The sequence below is a fragment of the Cydia fagiglandana genome, chromosome 17 (genome assembly GCF_963556715.1).
Source record: "Cydia fagiglandana chromosome 17, ilCydFagi1.1, whole genome shotgun sequence".
In the NCBI taxonomy this organism is placed as follows: Eukaryota; Metazoa; Arthropoda; class Insecta; order Lepidoptera; family Tortricidae; genus Cydia; species Cydia fagiglandana.
This window is the reverse complement of record NC_085948.1, coordinates 1,094,740-1,117,725: the sequence shown is the minus strand read 5'-3', so window position 1 is coordinate 1,117,725 and position 22,986 is coordinate 1,094,740. Positions and strand designations below refer to the sequence as shown.

The 22,986-nt window shown below is 38.2% G+C and overlaps 1 protein-coding gene across 1 annotated transcript; it reads right to left on the bottom strand.

Moving 5' to 3' along the window:
* Nucleotides 1–498: 498 nt before the first annotated feature.
* LOC134672849 (uncharacterized) lies at nt 499–21,601 on the bottom strand. Its single transcript, XM_063530803.1, has 8 exons — nt 21,399–21,601; nt 4,266–4,533; nt 3,969–4,141; nt 3,659–3,913; nt 3,330–3,603; nt 2,352–2,444; nt 1,307–1,485; nt 499–630 (listed from the first exon to the last, which is right to left on the bottom strand). The coding sequence occupies exons 1-8, from the start codon at nt 21,591–21,593 to the stop codon at nt 526–528; spliced, it is 1,542 nt and encodes a 513-aa protein (XP_063386873.1). The 5' UTR covers nt 21,594–21,601; the 3' UTR covers nt 499–525.
* Between the last annotated feature and the right edge of the window lie 1,385 nt (nt 21,602–22,986).

The window sequence follows — 22,986 nt, the reverse complement described above, 5'->3', positions numbered from 1 at the left end:
CCGTGAAGTGTGCGAGTGTGGAGTCATACGTCAACTTAGCGGTATGTTCGCTCCGCGACGTCGCGCCGCGATCCACGTACATAGTCTGAAGGGGGCTTTACAGTCGTCGTCAAAAATATGTTTACACTTTCGCAGCGGGTACGTAATACGTTACGACTTTGTAATACGGCCAAAAATGTAAACACCATTATCTAACGTCCACTACGCCTTTTGTTTATTATTGTTGATTATTGATATGTTACAGTATTTTTGTTAATGCGTCAGGTACAGTCAGTTTTTATTAATTTATGCCACTAAAGTCATACGAACGAAGGAGGGAAGTATTGTCTTCGTCAGGAAAAAGGTATTGGTGGTTGGTGGTTTCTACCAACCTAATTAGAGTAATTAGGTAACAAAAAATTGCAATTTTGGAAAATTTTGTAATTTGCATCTTATCAAGACACAAAAAAAAATCTTAAATCACTTAAAATAATTGTGGATCTTAGAGATTCTGTTTTGTGAGTCCGCAAACTTTGGGAGCGATAATTAGAGACGATCATTGATCCAGGCAGCAAAACAGTTGACTCGCGTGAAGCCAGTCGGGTAGCCGCGCGTGCAGTCGCCTGCGTGACCGAAGGACGTCACGCCGATCTGCAAAACAATACATAAGTACGTTTAAGAGTGACATTCCATTTCCAACTGCAGCTGCAATACTGTTCATTTTACTATGGAAACGCGTCGCTGTCATTGTCAATTTCCATAGAAAATGAACAGTATTGCAGCTGCAGTTGGAAATGGAATGTCACTTTAATGGTAACATTCCATTTCTAACCGCAGCTGCACTACCGGTACTGAACGCGTCGCTGTCATTGTCAATTTTCATAGTATAATTGACAGTAATGCAGCTGCGATTAGAAATGGAATGGAATGGAATGGAATGGAATGGAATGGAATGGAATGGAATGGAATGGAATGGAATAGTTAGCTTTGCTGGGCATTTTCCGCAAATCGGCAACCATTGTGCCTATTTTGCGTGCCCCCCCTCCTCTTCTTATTACATGCATGTGTAGTCGTTCGACATCCTTTTGAGGGTTTCGAACGACTCTTCCGCATCCCAGCTGCTGAGCCTGGGCTATAACCGCGAAAATCGAAGTTCGCAAATTGCGGGGATTTTTCTCCGTCACTCTAATTACGCCTTCATTGGAGTAAAAGAGAAAGATCCCCGCAATATGCGAATTTCGGTTTTCGCGGTACCCGCTCTGGATCGTGTCACGTCCCACTTTATGGGGCGGTCGGTTGCTTGTCTGGTGGCTTAATTGTTACATACCAGCTTATTATTCACAACGAGCGGCCCTCCAGAATCCCCACTACAAGTGCTTCTCCCCCCAGTCGTCGCCACGCAGAGGGTAGAGGTAAGGACGATGGGACCGTAGGTCAGTTTGCACTCTTCATTGGTTATCACTGGCACGAACACGTGTGAGAGGAAGCGGTCGTGCGGGATGATAGCTGTAATCGTAATAAGCCAATTAACGATCAAATCGGCGGGTGACAAGCAAAAGTCACTAACTAACATCATTGAAATTATTGGACAATAAACCGTGTTACAAGTGTAATAAAGTGCATTGTTACTTTAATTTTTTGATAGTACTTACACCCTTGCTTGTCACCCGACGAAATGAGAATTCAAAGCTTGACTTATAGAAGTAGCATCCTATAGAAGTGGTGTGCGCGTGCCTCCGTGAGGGACAAAACATACGCAATGCGACAATATTAAAAACACTACACGCACATACTAACAAAAAGGTGGGGAACAAACAAAAAGTGAGACTGTGACAAGGACAAGCAATAGTACCGCTTTCTCTGCTACTCCTACTGAAAGTTCTATAAGTGTATCTCGTTCGGTCATTTGGCCACTCCCCCGTGTCTTCTCTATGTTACTGTACCTCTATGGCTTGACTATACATAAAACTTTTACTAAACCTAAAGTGCATTTTCTGGACCAGCCTAAGGTGCTGTCGGTTAGAAGGAGCAGCCTATATAGATAGGAGGTAGTCCTGAACAACTGTGTGTACCTTTTGTCTAGAAATCCTGGAATCCATATATGTACTTACTTAGAGAAAACTCTCTCGGGATAACAATTTTTGTTTTTATCAGTTTCATCGTCTATCACTTTGGGCTATGATTTTCATTAAGTGATGATGTCCCAAATTAGTAGTACCTAGGTATCGCTTGTGTGTCTATTTTATGACCCTATCATAGTCACTTTTGTGTGACAATTATGTAAATTGACCCATTTTCATTCCTCATGGGTATACAAGGCTTGGTCACAAGATGTTAGGAAATGAAGGTAAAAATCGTTAGTCTTTACTTACGACTATCACTGGTTCTGCCGAAGCCTACTGCCTGAGCCCATTGGCCGACATAGGAGTCTTCACCAATGGCGATGGGGATGGAATGTATGGCACCTGGAACACATGTAATCCTCAAGTTAGATCAAAAATTTGGTAATGGAGGGTCACTGTGGGTGGGTCACTGAGAGTCACCGGTCTATAACGTCTTTATTGGGACTAGTCCGATTTCCTCACGTTTTCTTTTACCGAAAAACGGTTAATACCGTAAAACGGGGTGAGTAGGTTTCGCGGGGAGAGTTGGGTTATGAATGGGGAGAGAAGGTTTGAGAGGGGGGTGAGAAGGGATTTTAAGGCTACTGCTACAAAAATAATGTATTCCAATTTAAAATGGGGCTATAGTAATACGCATAAAAAAAATCGATCCAACAATCTTCCAAAATCACCTTCGTATGAAAAACCCTCTCACCCCAAATACGAGGCACTACGAGGTGAGGTGGGTTTTCCTCTTTATCGTCGAAGTTATGAAATGGAACTACCCAAAATAAAATACAAACGTCCGAACGACTTATTATATACACCATTCAGTTTTCACATGTAAAAATAAAATTTTATCGAGGTTTGAAAGTCAAATTTCACCCAACTCACCCCATTTTACGGTACTTACCTAAATAAAATTATCAGAATGATATTTCGTAGATAATTTTAAGAAACTAGTATGAGCCAAGGTTCGAACACGCTACGCGGTTTGGTTTGATTTGGTTCGGTTCATCTAAAGCAGCGGTCGGCAACCTTTTAGCAGCCAAGGGCCACATAGTAGTTAACGGAGGTGATGCGGGCCGTACTTTGTTAATATTTATGACTTTATGAGACATTGTCGTTTATCACTATTACATACAAAATAGCCAAGGCGGCACTCGGGCCGCAAGTGACAGGTTCACGAGCTGCATGCGGCCCGCGGGCCGCAGGATGCCGACCGCTGATCTAAAGTTACCTACTTACTGTTGAAATCTACCCAGGCATGCTTAATGATAGCAATACGAGTATCATTAGAAATCGTGGACGCATTGTAGTCCTCATGCACTTCAACGTCGCTGGTGGAAACCCTGGTGCCTCCAGAGAACAGAAAGATGGAGTCGTAGATGACGGTGAAGAGCTTGGCTTGGGAGAAGTTGGTTCGCCAGCAATGAGCGGCTGTGACGGCTCGGGTGTTGCTGAGTAACGTGGACCCGCAGACGGATTGGGAGTGATCGATCATCGTGATTAGGATACCGCCCTGGTTTGATTTGGTTCGGTTCATCTAAAGTTACCTACTTACTGTTGAAATCTACCCAGGCATGCTTGATGATAGCGATATCATTAGAAATCGTGGACGCATTGTAGTCCTCATGCACTTCAACGTCGCTGGTGGAAACCCTGGTGCCTCCAGAGAACAGAAAGATGGAGTCGTAGATGACGGTGAAGAGCTTGGCTTGGGAGAAGTTGGTTCGCCAGCAGTGAGCGGCTGTGACGGCTCGCGTGTTGCTGAGTAACGTGGACCCGCAGACGGATTGGGAGTTGTCGATCATCGTGATTAGGATACCGCCCTGGTTTGATTTGGTTCGGTTCATCTAAAGTTACCTACTTACTGTTGAAATCTACCCAGGCATGCTTGATTATAGCGATATCATTAGAAATCGTGGACGCATTGTAGTCCTCATGCACTTCAACGTCGCTGGTGGAAACCCTGGTGCCTCCAGAGAACAGAAAGATGGAGTCGTAGATGACGGTGAAGAGCTTGGCTTGGGAGAAGTTGGTTCGCCAGCAATGAGCGGCTGTGACGGCTCGGGTGTTGCTGAGTAACGTGGACCCGCAGACGGATTGGGAGTTGTCGATCATCGTGATTAGGATACCGCCCTGGTTTGATTTGGTTCGGTTCATCTAAAGTTACCTACTTACTGTTGAAATCCACCCAGGCATGCTTGATGATAGCGATATCATTAGAAATCGTGGACGCATTGTAGTCCTCATGCACTTCAACGTCGCTGGTGGAAACCCTGGTGCCTCCAGAGAACAGAAAGATGGAGTCGTAGATGACGGTGAAGAGCTTGGCTTGGGAGAAGTTGGTTCGCCAGCAGTGAGCGGCGGTGACGGCTCGCGTGTTGCTGAGTAACGTGGACCCGCAGACGGATTGGGAGTTGTCGATCATCGTGATTAGGATACCGCCCTGGAAAGGAGAGGGGAACATTCGGTCAACTGTCAACCTAACATTCATACTTATAATAATTATATAATAAATATATGTCATGCTTATAAAAAATATAAATATATAATATAATTATAATATATAATATTATAAAGGCGTATGTCTGTCTGTCTGTTACCTCTTCACGCTTAAGCCGCTGAACAGATTTAGTTGAAATTTGGTATAAAGATAGTTTGAGTCCCGGGGAAGGACATATAGAATAGTTTTATGTCGGAAATCATCCCTGAAGATTCCACTCCCCTTTGCGCTCTGCAAAGGGGAGTGCAATTGAAAGAGTGGAATTGCCTACCCAACTAACATTAGGCGCTAAATTTAAGGGTTAGAAGAGATTTATATAAGCGCCTATTTACTCTTTAGGTGTTGTTAGTGCTCTAAAAATAGGAGTTATAGCCGGCTATAACCCCGTTTTAACCCCGGATTGGGCACAAATTTTATCACCATAACATTTATAACAGTGCTATAGTAGGGTTAGCGGATAAAAAAAGAGACATAACCCTAGTAGCATTTTCGTTGGGGCCCACGGTGCCAACGGTAGGGAAAACGTTGGGATGAGGTTCGTTCCGTAGCCAACATTATTTTGTATTGGCCCACCATCGCATTTACCAACATTGGCTGTGGCACGGATGCCCAACAATGGGCCTTTGTGTATTTTGGTAATGTTGGCTAGTCAACGATATCATCCGATGGCCCAATGATGACAAATATCGCATATACCAACATTGGCTGTGGCACTGATGCCTAACAATGGGCCTTTGTTTATTTTGGTAACGTTGGCTAATCGACGATATCATCCGATGGCCCAATGACGACAAATATCGCATTTACCAACATCAGTTGTAGCATTGATGCCCAACAATGGGCCTTTGTGTATTTTGGTAACGTTGGCTAATCAACGATATCATCCGATGGCCCAATGATGACAAAAATCGCATTTACCAACATTGGCTGTGGCACTGATGCCCAACAATGGGCCTTTGTTTATTTTGGTAACGTTGGCTAATCAACGATATCATCCGATGGCCCAATGACGACAAATATCGCATTTACCAAGATTGGCTGTAGCATTGATGCCCAACAACGGGCCTTTGTGTATTTTGGTAACGTTGACTAATCAACGATATCATCCGATGGCCCAATGATGACAAAAATCGCATTTACCAACATTGGCTGTGGCACTGATGCCCAACAATGGGCCTTTGTTTATTTTGGTAACGTTGGCTAATCAACGATATCATCCGATGGCCCAATGACGACAAATATCGCATTTACCAAGATTGGCTGTAGCATTGATGCCCAACAACGGGCCTTTGTGTATTTTGGTAACGTTGACTAATCGACGATATCATCCGATGGCCCAATGACGACAAATATCGCATTTACCAACATCAGTTGTAGCATTGATGCCCAACAATGGGCCTTTGTGTATTTTGGTAACGTTGGCTAATCAACGATATCATCCGATGGCCCAATGATGACAAAAATCGCATTTACCAACATTGGCTGTGGCACTCATGCCCAACAATGGGCCTTTGTTTATTTTGGTAACGTTGGCTAATCGACGATATCATCCGATGGCCCAATGACGACAAATATCGCATTTACCAAGATCAGTTGTAGCATTGATGCCCAACAATGGGCCTTTGTGTATTTTGGTAACGTTGGCTAATCAACGATATCATCCGATGGCCCAATGATGACAAAAATCGCATTTACCAACATTGGCTGTGGCACTGATGCCCAACAATGGGCCTTTGTTTATTTTGGTAACGTTGGCTAATCAACGATATCATCCGATGGCCCAATGACGACAAATATCGCATTTACCAAGATTGGCTGTAGCATTGATGCCCAACAACGGGCCTTTGTGTATTTTGGTAACGTTGACTAATCAACGATATCATCCGATGGCCCAATGATGACAAATATCGCATTTGCCAACATTGGCTGTGGCACTGATGCCCAACAATAGGCCTTTGTTTATTTTGGTAACGTTGGCTAATCAACGATATCATCCGATGGCCCAATGACGACAAATATTGCATTTACCAACATTGGCTGTAGCATTGGTGCCCAACAATGGGCCTTTGTGTATTTTGGTAACGTTGGCTAATCAACGATATCATCCGATGGCCCAATAATGACAAATATCGCATTTACCAACATTGGATGTGGCACTCATGCCCAACAACGGGCCTTTGTTTATTTTGGTAACGTTGGCTAATCAATGATATCATACGATGACCCAATGACGACAAATATCGCATTTACCAACATTGGCTGTAGCATTGAGGCCTAACAATGGGTCTTTGTGTATTTTGCTACCGTTCGCTAAACAACGATAACATTCTTTGGCCCAATGGTGACGAATACCGCATTTACCAACATTGGCTGTGGCACGGATGCCCAACAATGGGCCTTTGTGTATTTTGGTAACGTTGGCTAGTCAAAGATATCATCCGATGGCCCAATGATGACAAATATCGTATTTACCAACATTGGCTGTGGCACTGACGCCTAAGAATGGGCCTTTGTGTATTTTGGTACCGGTGGCTAAACAACGATAACATTCGTTGGCCCAGTGAGCACAAATATCGCATTTACCAACATTGGCTGTGGTACTGATGCCCAACAATATCAGTTGAGTTTGCTTGTGGCGTCACTAGATGGCGTTACTGTCTCCAAACATCGAAGTTATAGTTATTTTCTCGATTATTCCGGATATAATCATAATATTTTTTTAAAGTAACTTATTAATCTAATAGCTATAACTATAAAATTTATACATAAATTTAAAAAATTGTATTTTACCAACATTTTCTCAATTTAAATCTCAAGAAACATAAATCTCGCTTACGAAGTTTCGAAGTGCGGTTAGTATATATACAAATTAGAGTGTAAAGTAAGTGTACTTGCTTCGGCAGTACATATACTAAAATTGGAACGATACAGAGAAGATTAACGACAACTGCTGCCTAGGGCCTTCATGTGGATACAACCAATGCCTACCGTAGTGTAATTGTAATATTTATCAGCAAAGGCCCAACGTCGTATTACACAACCACTTACTTAACGTAGGGTAACTGTAGGACTCGTAAACAAAAGCCCATTACATAATTAGACTGTAGGCACACTATAAATTACACAACTATTTACCTACGGTAGTATTGTAAGAATCCTACACAAGGCCCAACGTTAAAGTTACAATGTTGGCCCTTTGTGGGACAAGCTGTGTTGGGCCTTCAACCTGGTGCACGACTACCTACCGACCTACCTGACTTGTCGTTGGGTAATTGTTGAATTTGCAAACAGAAGCACAACGAAAAAATTGCCCTTTTTTATTTTTTTGCAGTTGGCCCTACAGCAAGCCATACGGCCAAATGTAACAATTAACCAACCATCAAACAAATGTGTATAGGCCCAACCACGGCCCAACCAAAACCACCACCGTTGAATAATTGTATGATTTATTTAAATAGGCCCAACGAAAAAATTACTCTAATGGCCCTCTGTTGGAAATCTTCGGGAGGGCCTTTGTCGAGGGCCCTCCAGCAAATCGTACGGCCAAATGTAACAATTAACCAACCATCAAACAAATGTGTATAGGCCCAACCACGGCCCAACCAAAACCACCACCGTTGAATTATTGTATGATTTATTTAAATAGGCCCAACGAAAAAATTAATCTTATGGCCCTCTGTTGGGAATCTTCGGGAGGGCCTTTGTCGAGGGCCCTCCAGCAAATCGTACGGCCAAATATAACGGTTGCCCAACTAATACGTAAACAAAGGCCCAACAAAATCCCTACAAGAAAATGCTATTAGGGAAGAGCGGTATAGTGGAGCTACATTAGTGTTAATTAATTCTTTAGGAGCTATATGGGTTGCATATAGGTGACTACAAACTGTTGTAGTAGAAGAGCGCTAAAGTAGTGCTGTAATAGCGTTGATTAACAACTTAGGATTTAAAAGGGTGCCAAATAAGCGACTACTAACTGTTTGAGTAGTAGTGTAGAGCTATATAGATGATACATTCAGCTTTAGATGGTATATTAGCATTTAAAGTCAATATTTGTAACACTCAAGAAGGTAATTGCACATTTTTTCCTTAGCCCTGCCTGCTTTGGTTGCAGATGTTTCCATTTTGTATTATTATTTGTAAGCTTGCACTGTGACAGCTTGAAGTGAAATGTAATGGCGGATAAATAAAAGCAAATAATTATTTTAGTTCACTGATGCCGGTGTTATCTGCGGATTTATGATGGCGAAATTAATTACACTGTCAATAACTATAGGTATTACTAACAAAATTTTGAAGGGCCTCTGATCCTTTGCATATTTATCTGAATATAATATTTTTTAAATTGTGGTCCACCGTATTTAATTTTCGCAAAATTACACAATATACGTGAAGTCCGGTTTTAAATACAACAATACTAACATTATGTCTATATTGAGTAAAAGTATCGATTTTTATTAAGTATTTACGTTCTAATTAACAGTTTTTGTTTTGCTTATTGATTCATCGGTCATATTAACATGGCGCTATAGGCTTAGGTTGTAAGTAAGACTCTAATAACACTATAAGATGTACTAAGGTATTGAATAACGCCCGTCTGCGACTACATGATCTATAAAAGTGACTCATAACTTCTCTTTTCGACTGTAAGTGAGACAAGAGAGTTAAGAAGCGGTTGCGAGTAACGGAGCTATAAAAGAGTTTTTATCGCCTGTTTAGAACCTTAAGTGAAAATTGCAGCTGCTTATTACTCATATAGATGTTAAGGTGGTAGAATTCACTTTGAGCTATAACACTAGCTGCTTAAGATCCATTATAGCGGCCAAAACGGCTACTGTGGATCTTAAAGCTATACATGGACCTCTTAAAGACCTTGATGTCACCAGAGCCTGTAAGCTTAGAGTATATAGCTATTCTACAGCCGTTATATGTCTTTAGGTGATAAAATAAGTGCTAAGTGTCGCCTAATTGTTTGTTGGGTAATAATTGAAGTGAGTAATGCGCGAATTGAATGATTGCTGTTAGCATTATCCAGGCGCTATACCTACTTCCCTAATAGCATTTTCTTGTAGGGATTTTGTTGGGCCTTTGTTTACGTATTAGTTGGGCAACCGTTATATTTGGCCGTACGATTTGCTGGAGGGCCCTCGACAAAGGCCCTCACGAAGATTCCCAACAGAGGGCCATAAGAGTAATTTTTTCGTTGGGCCTATTTAAATAAATCATACAATTATTCAACGGTGGTGGTTTTGGTTGGGCCGTGGTTGGGCCTATACTCATTGTTTGATGGTTGGTTAATTGTTACATTTGGCCGTACGATTTGCTGGAGGGCCCTCGACAAAGGCCCTCCCGAAGATTCCCAACAGAGGGCCATTAGAGTAATTTTTTCGTTGGGCCTATTTAAATAAATCATACAATTATTCAACGGTGGTGGTTTTGGTTGGGCCGTGGTTGGGCCTATACACATTTGTTTGATGGTTGGTTAATTGTTACATTTGGCCGTATGGCTTGCTGTAGGGCCACCTGCAAAAAATTAAATAAAACCGGCCAAGTGCGAGTCGGACTCGCACACGAAGGGTTCCGTACCATTATCTAAAAAAACGGTCACCCATCCAAGTACTGACCCCACCCGACGTTGCTTAACTTCGGTCAAAAATGACGTTTGTTGTATGGGAGCCCCACTTAAATCTTTATTTTATTATGTTTTTAGTATTTGTTGTTATAGCGGCAACAGAAATACGTCAACTGTGAAAATATCAGCTGTCTAGCTATCACGGTTCGTGAGATACAGCCTGGTGACGGACGGACGGACGGACGGACGGACAGCGGAGTCTTAGTAATAGGATCCCGTTTTACCCTTTGGGTACGGAACCCTAAAAACAAAATTTCCTAAAGAAACTCCTATGAAACAAACAAAATTTAAAAAGACATCAACGCGTGCCGACTGAACCTCATTCACTTTGATTACTATACAACACCTTATCTTAAGTACCTACTATTTAAGACTAATGCCTTGAGCATAATAACGAGGACCATCAGCATTCATCTAATCGCGCCGCACCGCGGTCACAACGAGATCGCTTACATAGGACACTTCTATGGGCATCAAAGGATTGATTGAGCCGCCTCGCGCCGCGTCCCGCCGTTTCGCTTCGGGATCGCGCGATGTTCGCCTACATAAGACGCTGCGTAAGCAAGATCCATATTTATTAAAAAACTTTCAACTTTCAAGATTCTTACAGATTCTGTCAAACAACATCCCATTTGACAGTATCTGTCAACAATAATACTTAAGTAATTTTATTTTGTACTTAACCATGACAAAATATGATCTTACACTAAATTTGACAAAAAAACTGTCAAATTTGACAGTTTGACAGATCATGTCAATATACACTGGGACACTATAACATGTCACTTTGTACCAAATATTCCCATACGAAACCCAAAAAGTCGCCCAAAAATATATAAGCACAGCGATCACTGGGGCTGCAAGTGCGTTGCCGGCCCTTAAGATGAGAAATGCAGTCTACAAAAAATTACCCAACATTGACATTTAGTACTAAACTATGACAAAATATAATACTTTACACTAAATTTGACAAAAACGAACAAATTTGACAGTTTGACAGATTATGTCAATATACATTATGCCATGTCACTTTGTACTAAATATTACCATACACATAAATGCATGTATATAAGTAGCGTACACGAAGAGAGGCCTATAGGTCAGCAGTGGGCGACTGAAAGCGAAAATGATGATGATGATGATTACCATATAATTACCTATTCTATTCTATTCTATTCAATAATAATATTTAATTAATTTTATTTTGTACTTAACCATGACAAAATATGATCTTACACTAAATTTGACAAAAACTGTCAAATTTGACAGTTTGACAGATCATGTCAATATACACTGGGACACTGTAACATGTCCCTTTGTACCAAATATTCCCATACGAAACCCAAAAACTCGCCCAAAAATACATACGCACAGCGATCACTGGGGCTGCAAGTGCGTTGCCGGCCCTTAAGATGAGAAATGCAGTCTACAAAAAATTACCCAACATTGACATTTAGTACTAAACTATGACAAAATATAATACTCTACACTAAATTTGACAAAAAAAAAACAAATTTGACAGTTTCACAGATTATGTCAATATACATTATGCCATGTCACTTTGTACTAAATATTACCATACACATAAATGCATGTATATAAGTAGCGTACACGAAGAGAGGCCTATAGGTCAGCAGTGGGCGACTGAAAGCGAAAATGATGATGATGATGATTACCATATAATTACCTATTCTATTCTATTCTATTCAATAATAATATTTAATTAATTTTATTTTGTACTTAACCATGACAAAATATGATCTTACACTAAATTTGACAAAAACTGTCAAATTTGACAGTTTGACAGATCATGTCAATATACACTGGGACACTGTAACATGTCCCTTTGTACCAAATATTCCCATACGAAACCCAAAAACTCGCCCAAAAATACATACGCACAGCGATCACTGGGGCTGCAAGTGCGTTGCCGGCCCTTAAGATGAGAAATGCAGTCTACAAAAAATTACCCAACATTGACATTTAGTACTAAACTATGACAAAATATAATACTTTACACTAAATTTGACAAAAACGAACAAATTTGACAGTTTGACAGATTATGTCAATATACATTATGCCATGTCACTTTGTACTAAATATTACCATACACATAAATGCATGTATATAAGTGGCGTACACGAAGAGAGGCCTATAGGTCAGCAGTGGGCGACTGAAAGCGAAAATGATGATGATGATGATTACCATATAATTACCTATTCTATTCTATTCTATTCTATTCAATAATAATATTTAAGTAATTTTATTTTGTACTTAACCATGACAAAATATGATCTTACACTAAATTTGACAAAAACTGTCAAATTTGACAGTTTGACAGATCATGTCAATATACACTGGGACACTGTAACATGTCCCTTTGTACCAAATATTCCCATACGAAACCCAAAAACTCGCCCAAAAATACATAAGCACAGCGATCACTGGGGCTGCAAGTGCGTTGCCGGCCCTTAAGATGAGAAATGCAGTCTACAAAAAATTACCCAACATTGACATTTAGTACTAAACTATGACAAAATATAATACTTTACACTAAATTTGACAAAAAAAAACAAATTTGACAGTTTGACAGATTATGTCAATATACATTATGCCATGTCACTTACTAAATATTACCATACACATAAATGCATGTATATAAGTGGCGTACACGAAAGGAAGGCCTATACTCAGCAGTGGGCGACTGAAAGCGAAAATGATGATGATGATGATGATGATGATGATGATTACCATATAAATCATGACCCGAACTTACTAATAGCTCAATAGTGGGACCGGATTTTTGCACTATAAGTTTTGATAATTCTAAAGTTGAAAAAGTGATACTTATCTGATATGGGACATATTTTTAAGCATATTTGCAATATATGATGAAAAGTTAGAACGAGCGTTAGATATAAATTAGGTATTTATATATTTTTAGTAATGATTTTTTAATATTGAATTAAAGTGCAATGTTTAAGTTCCATTGTTTATAATATGTATGACGCTTTATAATGTAAAATTATTAGAAATTTTTTTAACGTGCTTCTTTGTCAAACTACAAATTAGCTTATTATTTTGTTGATATTGAATTAAAGTTTAATAAATCCACAACAACATATCTCATTTTTTAAGTTAATAGGCACGCTAAAAAGCTAGAAGAATAAGATATATGCTCTAGAATTAATATGCGTTTTTTGTCCTATAAGATCCAATATTGAATTAGAGTCTGTAAAAATAAGTCTATTACTATAAAATAATATACGCAGCCATATTATGGAAAGTAAGAAATTTCTGCGTGTAGCTTGCATTGTAATAGTAAAATCTAGTTAAAAAGGCGCGAAATTCATACATACGTCGCGCTGGTTCGTCAGTCGCCGGCGCGGCGCTCGAGAGCCTATCATAGCCTACCTATACTTCGCCCCTCGCCCCACCTCCCGCTCAGTAACACTGTCTGTCTTTTCTTATCATTCATTTGTTTGTTTACCGTGCACATATATAAATTAGATGCGGACATTACGTGAAATTAAAATATCTTATTACGTAAAAATACCTACAGCTGGTCAATCAGATCTTGGCAGTAGAAAGAGGCGGCAAATTTGAAAAATGTAGGCGCGAAGGGATATCGTCCCATAGAAAATTTGTGTTTCGCGCCTTTTTTTTGTGACAAGATTTGCTTGACCAGCTATATTTCATTATCTTGACTAATATTGTAATAAAAATGTACAAAATATTCACAACTATTTTTTACTATACATAGTTTGTCAAAGGAATGTCTCATTTCAAACATAGACAGAGAGAATCATCATACTATCTTTGACTTACACTAGTACTAGCACCCAAAAGAAAAGGATGAATATAGTTTTTTTGTTTTTATTTACTGACAAATGGTTTGACCAACTATACCTATTTCTGGTTCCTATTGTCATGTCCTGTCCTATTCAAGGTCAATATCATAATATGTATATTATAAACCAACTGCTCAATATTACACGGTATACATCCTGAATATACAATAAGGTAAGTGAGGCCACTTACCTTATTGTATATTCCGTGTGGGCCGTATATGCCTATATAGATAGAGCCCACCTTAAATTAAAATGGTTTTTTTTGGTCTTTTGTCAAATTAAAATGGTTTTTTGTCAAAGGAATGTCTCATTTCAAACATAGACAGAGAGAATCATCATACTATCTTTGACTTACACTAGTACTAGCACCCAAAAGAAAAGGATGAATATAGTTTTTTTGTTTTTATTTACTGACAAATGGTTTGACCAACTATACCTATTTCTGGTTCCTATTGTCATGTCCTGTCCTATTCAAGGTCAATATCATAATATGTATATTATAAACCAACTGCTCAATATTACACGGTATACATCCTGAATATACAATAAGGTAAGTGAGGCCACTTACCTTATTGTATATTCCGTGTGGGCCGTATATGCCTATATAGATAGAGCCCACCTTAAATTAAAATGGTTTTTTTTAATAAACAGGATATGAAGTATGAAAAACTCACTCAAATAGGTTTCTCATTTATTTAAGTTTCTTCATTATACCAAAATAGTTATAAAAATATTACGATACTCTTGGAAAATATACCTTAAAAGTCCTATTATGGGCCTTATTGAACACTAGCAGTGTATTACTTAATCCCGCAAAAAATAATCATTTCGACAGTAGGTAATAACAGATTTTATTGTTTTTAACTTAAGAGTTATACATATACAAATAACAATATTTGATACTTCATAACAGGAGGATTTATTTATAATAAGTGAAAATAATTATTTTGGGCCTTAATAACTAAAGATATAAAAATTGTCTAGTTTACGCGAAAATAGTAGGTAACTAAACATAAATCTTTATTACTTACAGTAGTATCATCTTTTAACATCTGGGGGCACGGCAGACGAGCAAAGCATAAGGGCACTATCTACCTTTTCTCGAAGCGCTTCGTCGTGTTTTGGAACCCTCATAACTTGGGGTTGGATTATACCAGATAAACAAAGTTCTCGGACTTATTAAGCATATCAATTGCATAGCTCTTATACTTTAGATTTTATTCATATCTAAAAACTTCGATTTCGTCACTGACTCACTCACTTGATGATCATCAATACCGGGTACTTCCTGAAGTCCTCTAAGAAGCTGAAATTTGGTATGTAAGATAGTTTTAGTACACAAACAACAAATAAATTCAAAAACTTGAAATTAATTTTTTATCCCTAAGGGGATGAACAGGGGGTTTAATTTTGTATGGGGAATCAATAATCGCTGAACCGATTTAGTTGAAATTTGGTATGTAGATAGGTATTGTTATGGGGAAGGATATAGAATAGATTTCAACCTCAAAGTTTACCCTTACGGGGTGAAGGCAGATTTCAACCCCAAAGTTTACCCTTATGGGGTGAAGGGTTTATATAGGGAATCAGTAAGAAGTACATTGTGTAACAGATGCCCCCAGATACTTATTTCAGGATTTTTAATAGTAAATCACCCCCAACCCTTTAAATTAGGGCATGGAAGATTGTCATAAGCATCTTACAAAAAGAAGTGAAATCCCACTAAAAACATTTTGATGTAAAATGTTGCCCAAACGAAACCACTGTCAAAAAGTTATCAGATCTCTTGCCAAGCTTCTAACTCTACAAGCCCTCTAACTTTACTAGCTCTACACCAAAAGTATATGGCTTGGTCGTTTCGTTTCTACAAGAACTATTGTAAGTATAATACAAAAACCGCCCAAATGCGAGTCGGACTCGCGTTCCAAGGGTTCCGTACATTACACAATTTTAACAATATATTTTTTTTTAGAGAAAAGTGAGTAAAATGTCTTTAAAAAACCCGTAGGGATCGGAAAACTAGGTACTTAAGTCCGACTCACGCTTGACTGCACATTTCTAATAGGTTTTTCTGGCATCTATAGGAAAAGAGCTAATATGTGTATTTTTTTCATAATTTTAGACCCAGTAGTTTCGGAGATAAGGGGGGGGAATGGTCATTTTTTGCGTATTTTCTTAAATAACTTCTAAACTATTTATTTTAAAATTATTAAAAAAAATATCTGAGGTTCTCACAATGAGCCCCTTAATTTGATATATAACAAGATATAGTGTTTTTTTCTTCTATTTATCATTCATCTCAAAAGTGACCCCTTTATTTGAATTTCTATTATTTACTTTACATGTATGTTCTTGGGTTATAGACTTACATGTGTATACCAAATTTCAACTTATTGGTGCAGTAGTTACGGAGCAAATAAAAGATAAAAAGATAAAAAGATAAAAAATAGTTTATTCAAGTAGGCATATTACAATGCGCTTATGAACGTCAAATAAACCTTTACCGGCTCCAACCGTACACCTCTGCCCCGAGAAGATTTAAATCCCCCCTCAATTGGAGGAGGGTATCCCAATATGGGACCGGCAACAAACTCGGCGGGACACATCTTTTCAAAACATTATTACATCTTATAATTAACATGCATTACGAGTAATTAATACAATTTAAATTACTATAGAATTCATGCAATTATACTCAGTGAGTACATAACTTTATAGAATTTGATATAAAAAATAAACATATATGCACATGAAATCACAAATACGTAGCTCTTTCAGAAAACAAATCAAATCTTACAAAAGGAAAAGAAAATAAAATCAATAAAAGAAATGAGAATACATATTATATGAATCTAACTGATTGTTATGAGATGCTTTCATACAATTTGATGTGCTTTCTTACCTGAGCTGAGTCACCTTTAACTCTACACATAATACAATGTTTTTAATTGCTACTTGTCGTTATTACAGTTTATGGTTTGGACCATGCATGTTTGTCTGTCAAGTAGTCCTCGACTCTGTAATAAGCCTTCAACATCAATGACTTTTTTAAGTAATTCTTAAGAGCTGGAAAGGGTAATCTTAAAGCATCCTCAGGTAACTTGTTATAAAAATGAATGCATTGCCCAACGAATGACTTCTGTACTTTACGAACACGAAACTTTCTGATAGCAAGCTTATTTTTATTTCTAGTATTATAGTTATGGACATCAGAATTCTTAGTGAAGGAGTCTAGATTCTTAACAACATAAATAATACTATCATATATGTATTGGGAAGCTACAGTTAAAATATTAATTTCTTTAAAAAGTTCTCTTAATGATTCACGCACCCTTAAATTATATATAGAACGAATGGCTCTCTTTTGTAAGACAAATATAGTCTGTATGTCAGCTGCTTTGCCCCAAACCAGAATACCATATGACATTACACTATGAAAATAACTATAATAAACAAGGCGAGCTGTCTCAACATTAGTCAATTGTCTAATTCTCCTCACAGCGTAAGCGGCCGAACTTAATTTGTTTGCTAGTGTTCTTATATGAGGACTCCATTGTAGATTTTTGTCCAATGTTAAACCAAGAAACAGTGCTTTATCTACCATCTCTAAGCATTCATTATTCAAAAGTATCTTAGTATCGACTGGTTTAACATTCGGCAAAGAAAATCGAATGCATTTAGTTTTCTTAGCATTAAGAAGCAAATTGTTCATAGTAAACCAGTTTAGTACATTAACGAGTGTGCTGTTAATTACACTGTAATCGGTAGATTTACGATCAACCTTAAAAAGTAATGATGTGTCATCAGCAAAAAGAACAATTTCACAAAGATTTTCTACTACACATGGCAAATCATTTATATAAACCAAAAACAGGAATGGACCCAAAATAGAACCTTGTGGCACTCCTAATTGGACTACAGTACCGCTAGACCGGGTTTTGTTTACAACAACTGTTTGTGTTCTGTTGCTAAGGTAAGAAGACATAAAGTTTAGGGCATTTACTGACAGACCATAGTGTTCTAATTTCAAAATGAGCGTTCCATGATCCACAATAGGCTGTGACAGACGGACAGCCAGACACACGAGTGATCCTATAAGGGTTCAGTATTTTTCCTTTTGAGGTACGGAACCCTAAAAATAATGAATTTAATAAATTTTTCACCTTATGCCCATGTGGCGGTAGCGAAACAGCCAAGCCACATATTTTGACTAAGGTGTAGAGTTAGTGAAGTTAGGGCTTGTAGAGTTTGAAGCTTGGCTCGACAAGAGATCTGACAACTTTTTGACAGTGCGAGTCTTATGGTTTCGTCTTAGCAACAATTTACATGAAAATGTGTTTGGTGGGATAATTTTTTACAGTATAAATATTTATTCGTATCAAATAAGTATTATCTTTTAACATAATTTTGACAGTACATCTGGTGCTACATTACGACACCGGTGCTATAATAAGCACATTAAAACACTCCCTTTGGCCGTGTGTTAAAATTTGTCACTCGTTGCAAAATATCTATTTTTCGCACTTCTATCGTAAATACCTACCTATGTATTAACAAAAAAAGTCACTTGTAAATAGTTACTGCCTTTAAAAAGTATAAGTGCCTCAATGTTATTAGACTTTTTGATTCTATAAACGTCTTTAGGTCAATAAAGCAAGTGATAAATTATTAGAGTTAGACCAAGAAAAGTCTGCAGCAATTTTGACAGCCCACGCAGTGCAAGTGTTATTTATAAGTCATAATTTTATAGAAGTTTCTTCAAATCGACCTTATTAATAAGAGATTAAAAATATTCAAAATTATCTTAAAATATTTTAATCTTATATTTCATCTCATACTTACGTTCAATAAGGCCCGGGACTGAACCTTTTTACCTGCACTGACAGTGGGCCTTCTTAGCAACAAGTACAAATTCAGAATAATTGGGAATAATAGGGAGCAACTGTTATTTTTGAATGCTGGGCCTTGTTACCCGCCGGGCCTCATATGCCTGCACTTACCTACCTTATTTGTTTTACAAGGGGAAAAGTTGTTGATTAACCGCTCGTGCTAATATTGATACCCAAACAAGCGAAACATTTTTTTTTATTAAATAGAAGGCAAACGAGCAGACGGATCACCTGGTGGTTAGCGATTACCGCCGCCCATAGACACCCGCAACACCATAAGGGTTGCAAGCGCGTTGCCGACGCGCGTTTAAGATGGGGGTCTTTTAAGGTTTGAAGGTCGTATCGGACAGTTCATTCCACAGTTTGGCTGTGCGAGGCAGGAAGTACATTCACAAATTCAAACATTCTAAAATTGAAGCACGAGCGTAGCGAGTGGTTCGTAAAATTGAACCTTGAGCGTAGTGAAGGTTTCGAGGGACGAAGGTTAAATAAAATTTTCATCACATCAGCTCGTAAAGGCCCTCTTGATTGTTCCAAACGGATAAGAAAAGTGGCATTTAATTTGATGCAAATTTTGAGTTGTTTCCGTAGGTAAATTGGATCAGTTGGTTGTTAATATTGACTTTAAAATGATAAATATCGTTAGTTTGAAATTGATTTTATGATAAAGTAAATATTATCGGAGATGATCGCTCTTAAAAAATATATGGCGCTAGTCATTTATAATCTAAAAGCGCCAAATTACGCAAAATTGTATTGAAATGACACCTGTGTATTGAATTTGAAGAATACTTTAACAAGGGTAGTTATCTGTATGACAATGCACCTAAATTAATTTTCAAATGTATCTATTATTTCTATACTTGACACGATAACGAATTCTACGTAAACGAAACCGCGGGCAATCCCTAGTACATATAGAAATAAATAAGGAAAGGTAAGTTTCCATTAGTGTACTGTGTAAAATAACTGTTTACCATTGATAATAATTTTATAAACGCTTTGCGTATTTTTAAGGTCACCGCGCTAACCGCTAGCCCGCGACCGTCGATCGCTGCCTCCTGCCCCGGCGCACAGCGCGGCGCGCGAAAACGCCGCGCGTTTGAAATGTAACTTAATATAAGCTCGGAATGCATACTTACGTATCAGTATTTAGTGTCGCCGTGATTTTATATTTCTAATCTTTTGTGTGAGAAGTAAGATCTTTATTATGACCGTGTAGTATTAACTCTACAAACTTTAATTCAATATTGGCTATACTGCTTAACCAGAAATCAATATCTAGACAAGCACATTGTCTACATTTCTAACTTTTTACATGTATACTAAGTTGATAGGTAATATCGTAATTTTGCAATATCAGCTACTCTAATTCTGTATTTACATAATAATTCGTGTTTTTACGTTCACCAGAAAGCAGCTGTTCCAGATTTCTAAAAACCGAATATTGTGAATAAATTAAAGTGTTATTGAATATGTTAAAGTTTTTTGTAACTTTAATTTTATATTTACATAGTTATTTAGCAAAAATTGAAATATTTAAATATGGCCGAACGCTCCACCTAGAATTTTCTAACTTTTTACATGAATGTTATTTAACATGCTTACAATAACATATCAAAAAAGAAAAAACTTTAATGTTATCAAAACCCATTTTTGTTCCACCGCTGGTCTAAATACCAAATCCAACTGGTTTTGGGCAGTAGGTACACTCCAACCACGCTAGCTTTGCACTGACATGGCGTACCGCAAGGGTGAAGTACACGCGAACGCGAAGCGAAACGTTGCGGCGTGGTTGTAAGAATCCTCTGATGCCTATAAAAGTGCCCTAAGTGACCGATCTCGTTGCGATTGCGAAGCGGCGCGAACAATGGAAACATATCACATAGAATTAAGTGTCATATTTTACGTATCGCTTGGCAAGTTGGCATAGTTCGTTGGCATAGACGGCAGAAAAACTTGGCATAGTCCGACTTTATAGCTACTGTACAATTATGCATGGTGGCACTGATAACTCAAATCCATAACTGGACACGTCCTTGTTAAGCAATAGGTATATTTTGACTGTTTTGTTGATAGTACACGATCTCATCCATGGCACGACTCCATGGTGGATATCTGATGTGTCCAAATAAGTTGCAGTTGAAACACTGTGTCCCGGATGCTTTTCGGCAGAGTTTATAATTCTGTTATTAAAAATAATGATTCTTATTTTTCAGTTATTAGAGGAAGAGAATAAAAGTAACTGCTTGGCCTTGCTCCAGCTCTCAAACATTAAACTGCCCTTGAATAACTAACCAACATAAAAGGATTAAAAAAATATCGAAGATTACTCGAAGGCACCTCTAAGGCCAAGATTCTCTTTAGGTAGCTGAATTTCCTGTCATGCTTATAAAAACTAGGCTATGCTAGTTTAATTTTCTACTCTCAAGTACTTACAAAAAACGGATATTGTCCAATCCTAGCCAGCGCTCCCCCTGTAATCCTGATACTTTGGTGCATTTCCAACTCATGGGCTTTAATCCGCTTCGCAGTAGGAATACCCACATGGTTATGATAGTCCAAATCCAACTGAGATTCCACAGATTTTCCACACACCAATCCAACAAGAGCACACACCACGACAAGATCCATCTTCAAAATACAACACCTTACACGTTCTATAAAGAAAGTCAATTTAATCGCTATATCATGGCAATGAAACACTTAATAGTGCTATTATTTCTGGTACGGTTATTGTTTTCTACAATACAGTTATTACAGGTGGCATTTAAGTATAGTAAAAATAAACCGTGATAGCGGTGTATTTTATTTTACTGGCGCAGGAATGAAGAAATTCACTGTCCCACGTGTCAAATTAAAACTTAGATGGGACAAAAGGGTGTCATCTATTGGGCAATAGTTCCTATGTCAAGCACAGGGACGTTTACCACAATAGGCTCGGAAGCATCGCCTGCCTACTGACTTCAAAGTTAAATGCTTTGGAGATCGAATCCTGGCGAGGCCATTTTTTTCGTGATTATCACGAACATCTGTTGACTTATGAGTGTTTTCTCTGTAATAACTTAGGTATCTACTTATACCATCTATGGTATTTATCTATTTAAGTAGGTATGTAATGTATATGTGTGGAACGGTAGTAGCTCAAGACCTGCTCAACCTCAGCCAAGGCGACTGGCGAGAGCTGTGGCAAGACCGAGAGGCATGGCGTGATCTGGTGTCGGAGGCCTGGACTCACTTTGGGTCGTTGCATCACCGGAGTAAGTATGTATATTATATTTTGCATTTGGTCCTGAATAATTAACAATGCTACATCTTGCTCGCTTGCCATTTAACGCGAATTTAGAGCCGCCATAAAAGAAAAAATCACCAACTGTCAAGATGACACTCCATGCATATATTTCGCGCGCGCCGACACGCATCTGTCGCATACTGCTAGTAAAATTACCATATCCCCCTAATATTAGACAATAATTACTAATTAGTAATCAGTATTATCAGTATAAAACACCTAAAAGAAATTTAAGCGCAGTTTTTACTAGCACTTAACTACTTTCGACATAACACTCGTAGGTATCTTGAAAAAGTTAAGAAAGTAACAAACAAACTTCCGTCTGATCATATAAAGTTTATAATTGACTATAGCAGCTATGTTTTATCATGTATAAACTGCCATAAAACATATTCTCATTATCTAAAACGGTACGTGCGTTTTATTACATTTTTATTAGAACCAATAAAAATCATATTACTTTCGTCAATCAATACGGGGATTAAGCAGGCCACTGACGAGCCTTCCAAATGGATGCCGTTACAATGGATTCATGTAAATGGACGGCATCCAAATATTAAACATTGTACGTTTTTGACATTCACGGACCGATTTTGGATTGCGGCCACGCTATTTGGACTGTTGGAAGGCTCGTCAGTCAGTGGCCACCTTTAGAATGATTAGATTCAATATTAATTGATAAATGTATCCAATGCGTTAGGTATATTAATGCACGTGCTCGCATATTTCATTCAT

What these genes read in the sequence shown, in the direction of transcription:
- LOC134672849 (XM_063530803.1), bottom strand. Translation starts at nt 21,593, where the DNA reads ATGGATCTTGTCGTGGTGTGTGCTCTTGTTGGATTGGTGTGTGGAAAA. An exon ending in TGCCTGGGTGGATTTCAACA is followed by an intron (nt 4,142 to 4,265) that starts GTAAGTAGGTAA and finishes GAGCCGTCACAG; the next exon opens with CCGCTCATTGCTGGCGAACC. An exon ending in CGGCAGAACCAGTGATAGTC is followed by an intron (nt 1,486 to 2,351) that starts GTAAGTAAAGAC and finishes TTACGATTACAG; the next exon opens with CTATCATCCCGCACGACCGC.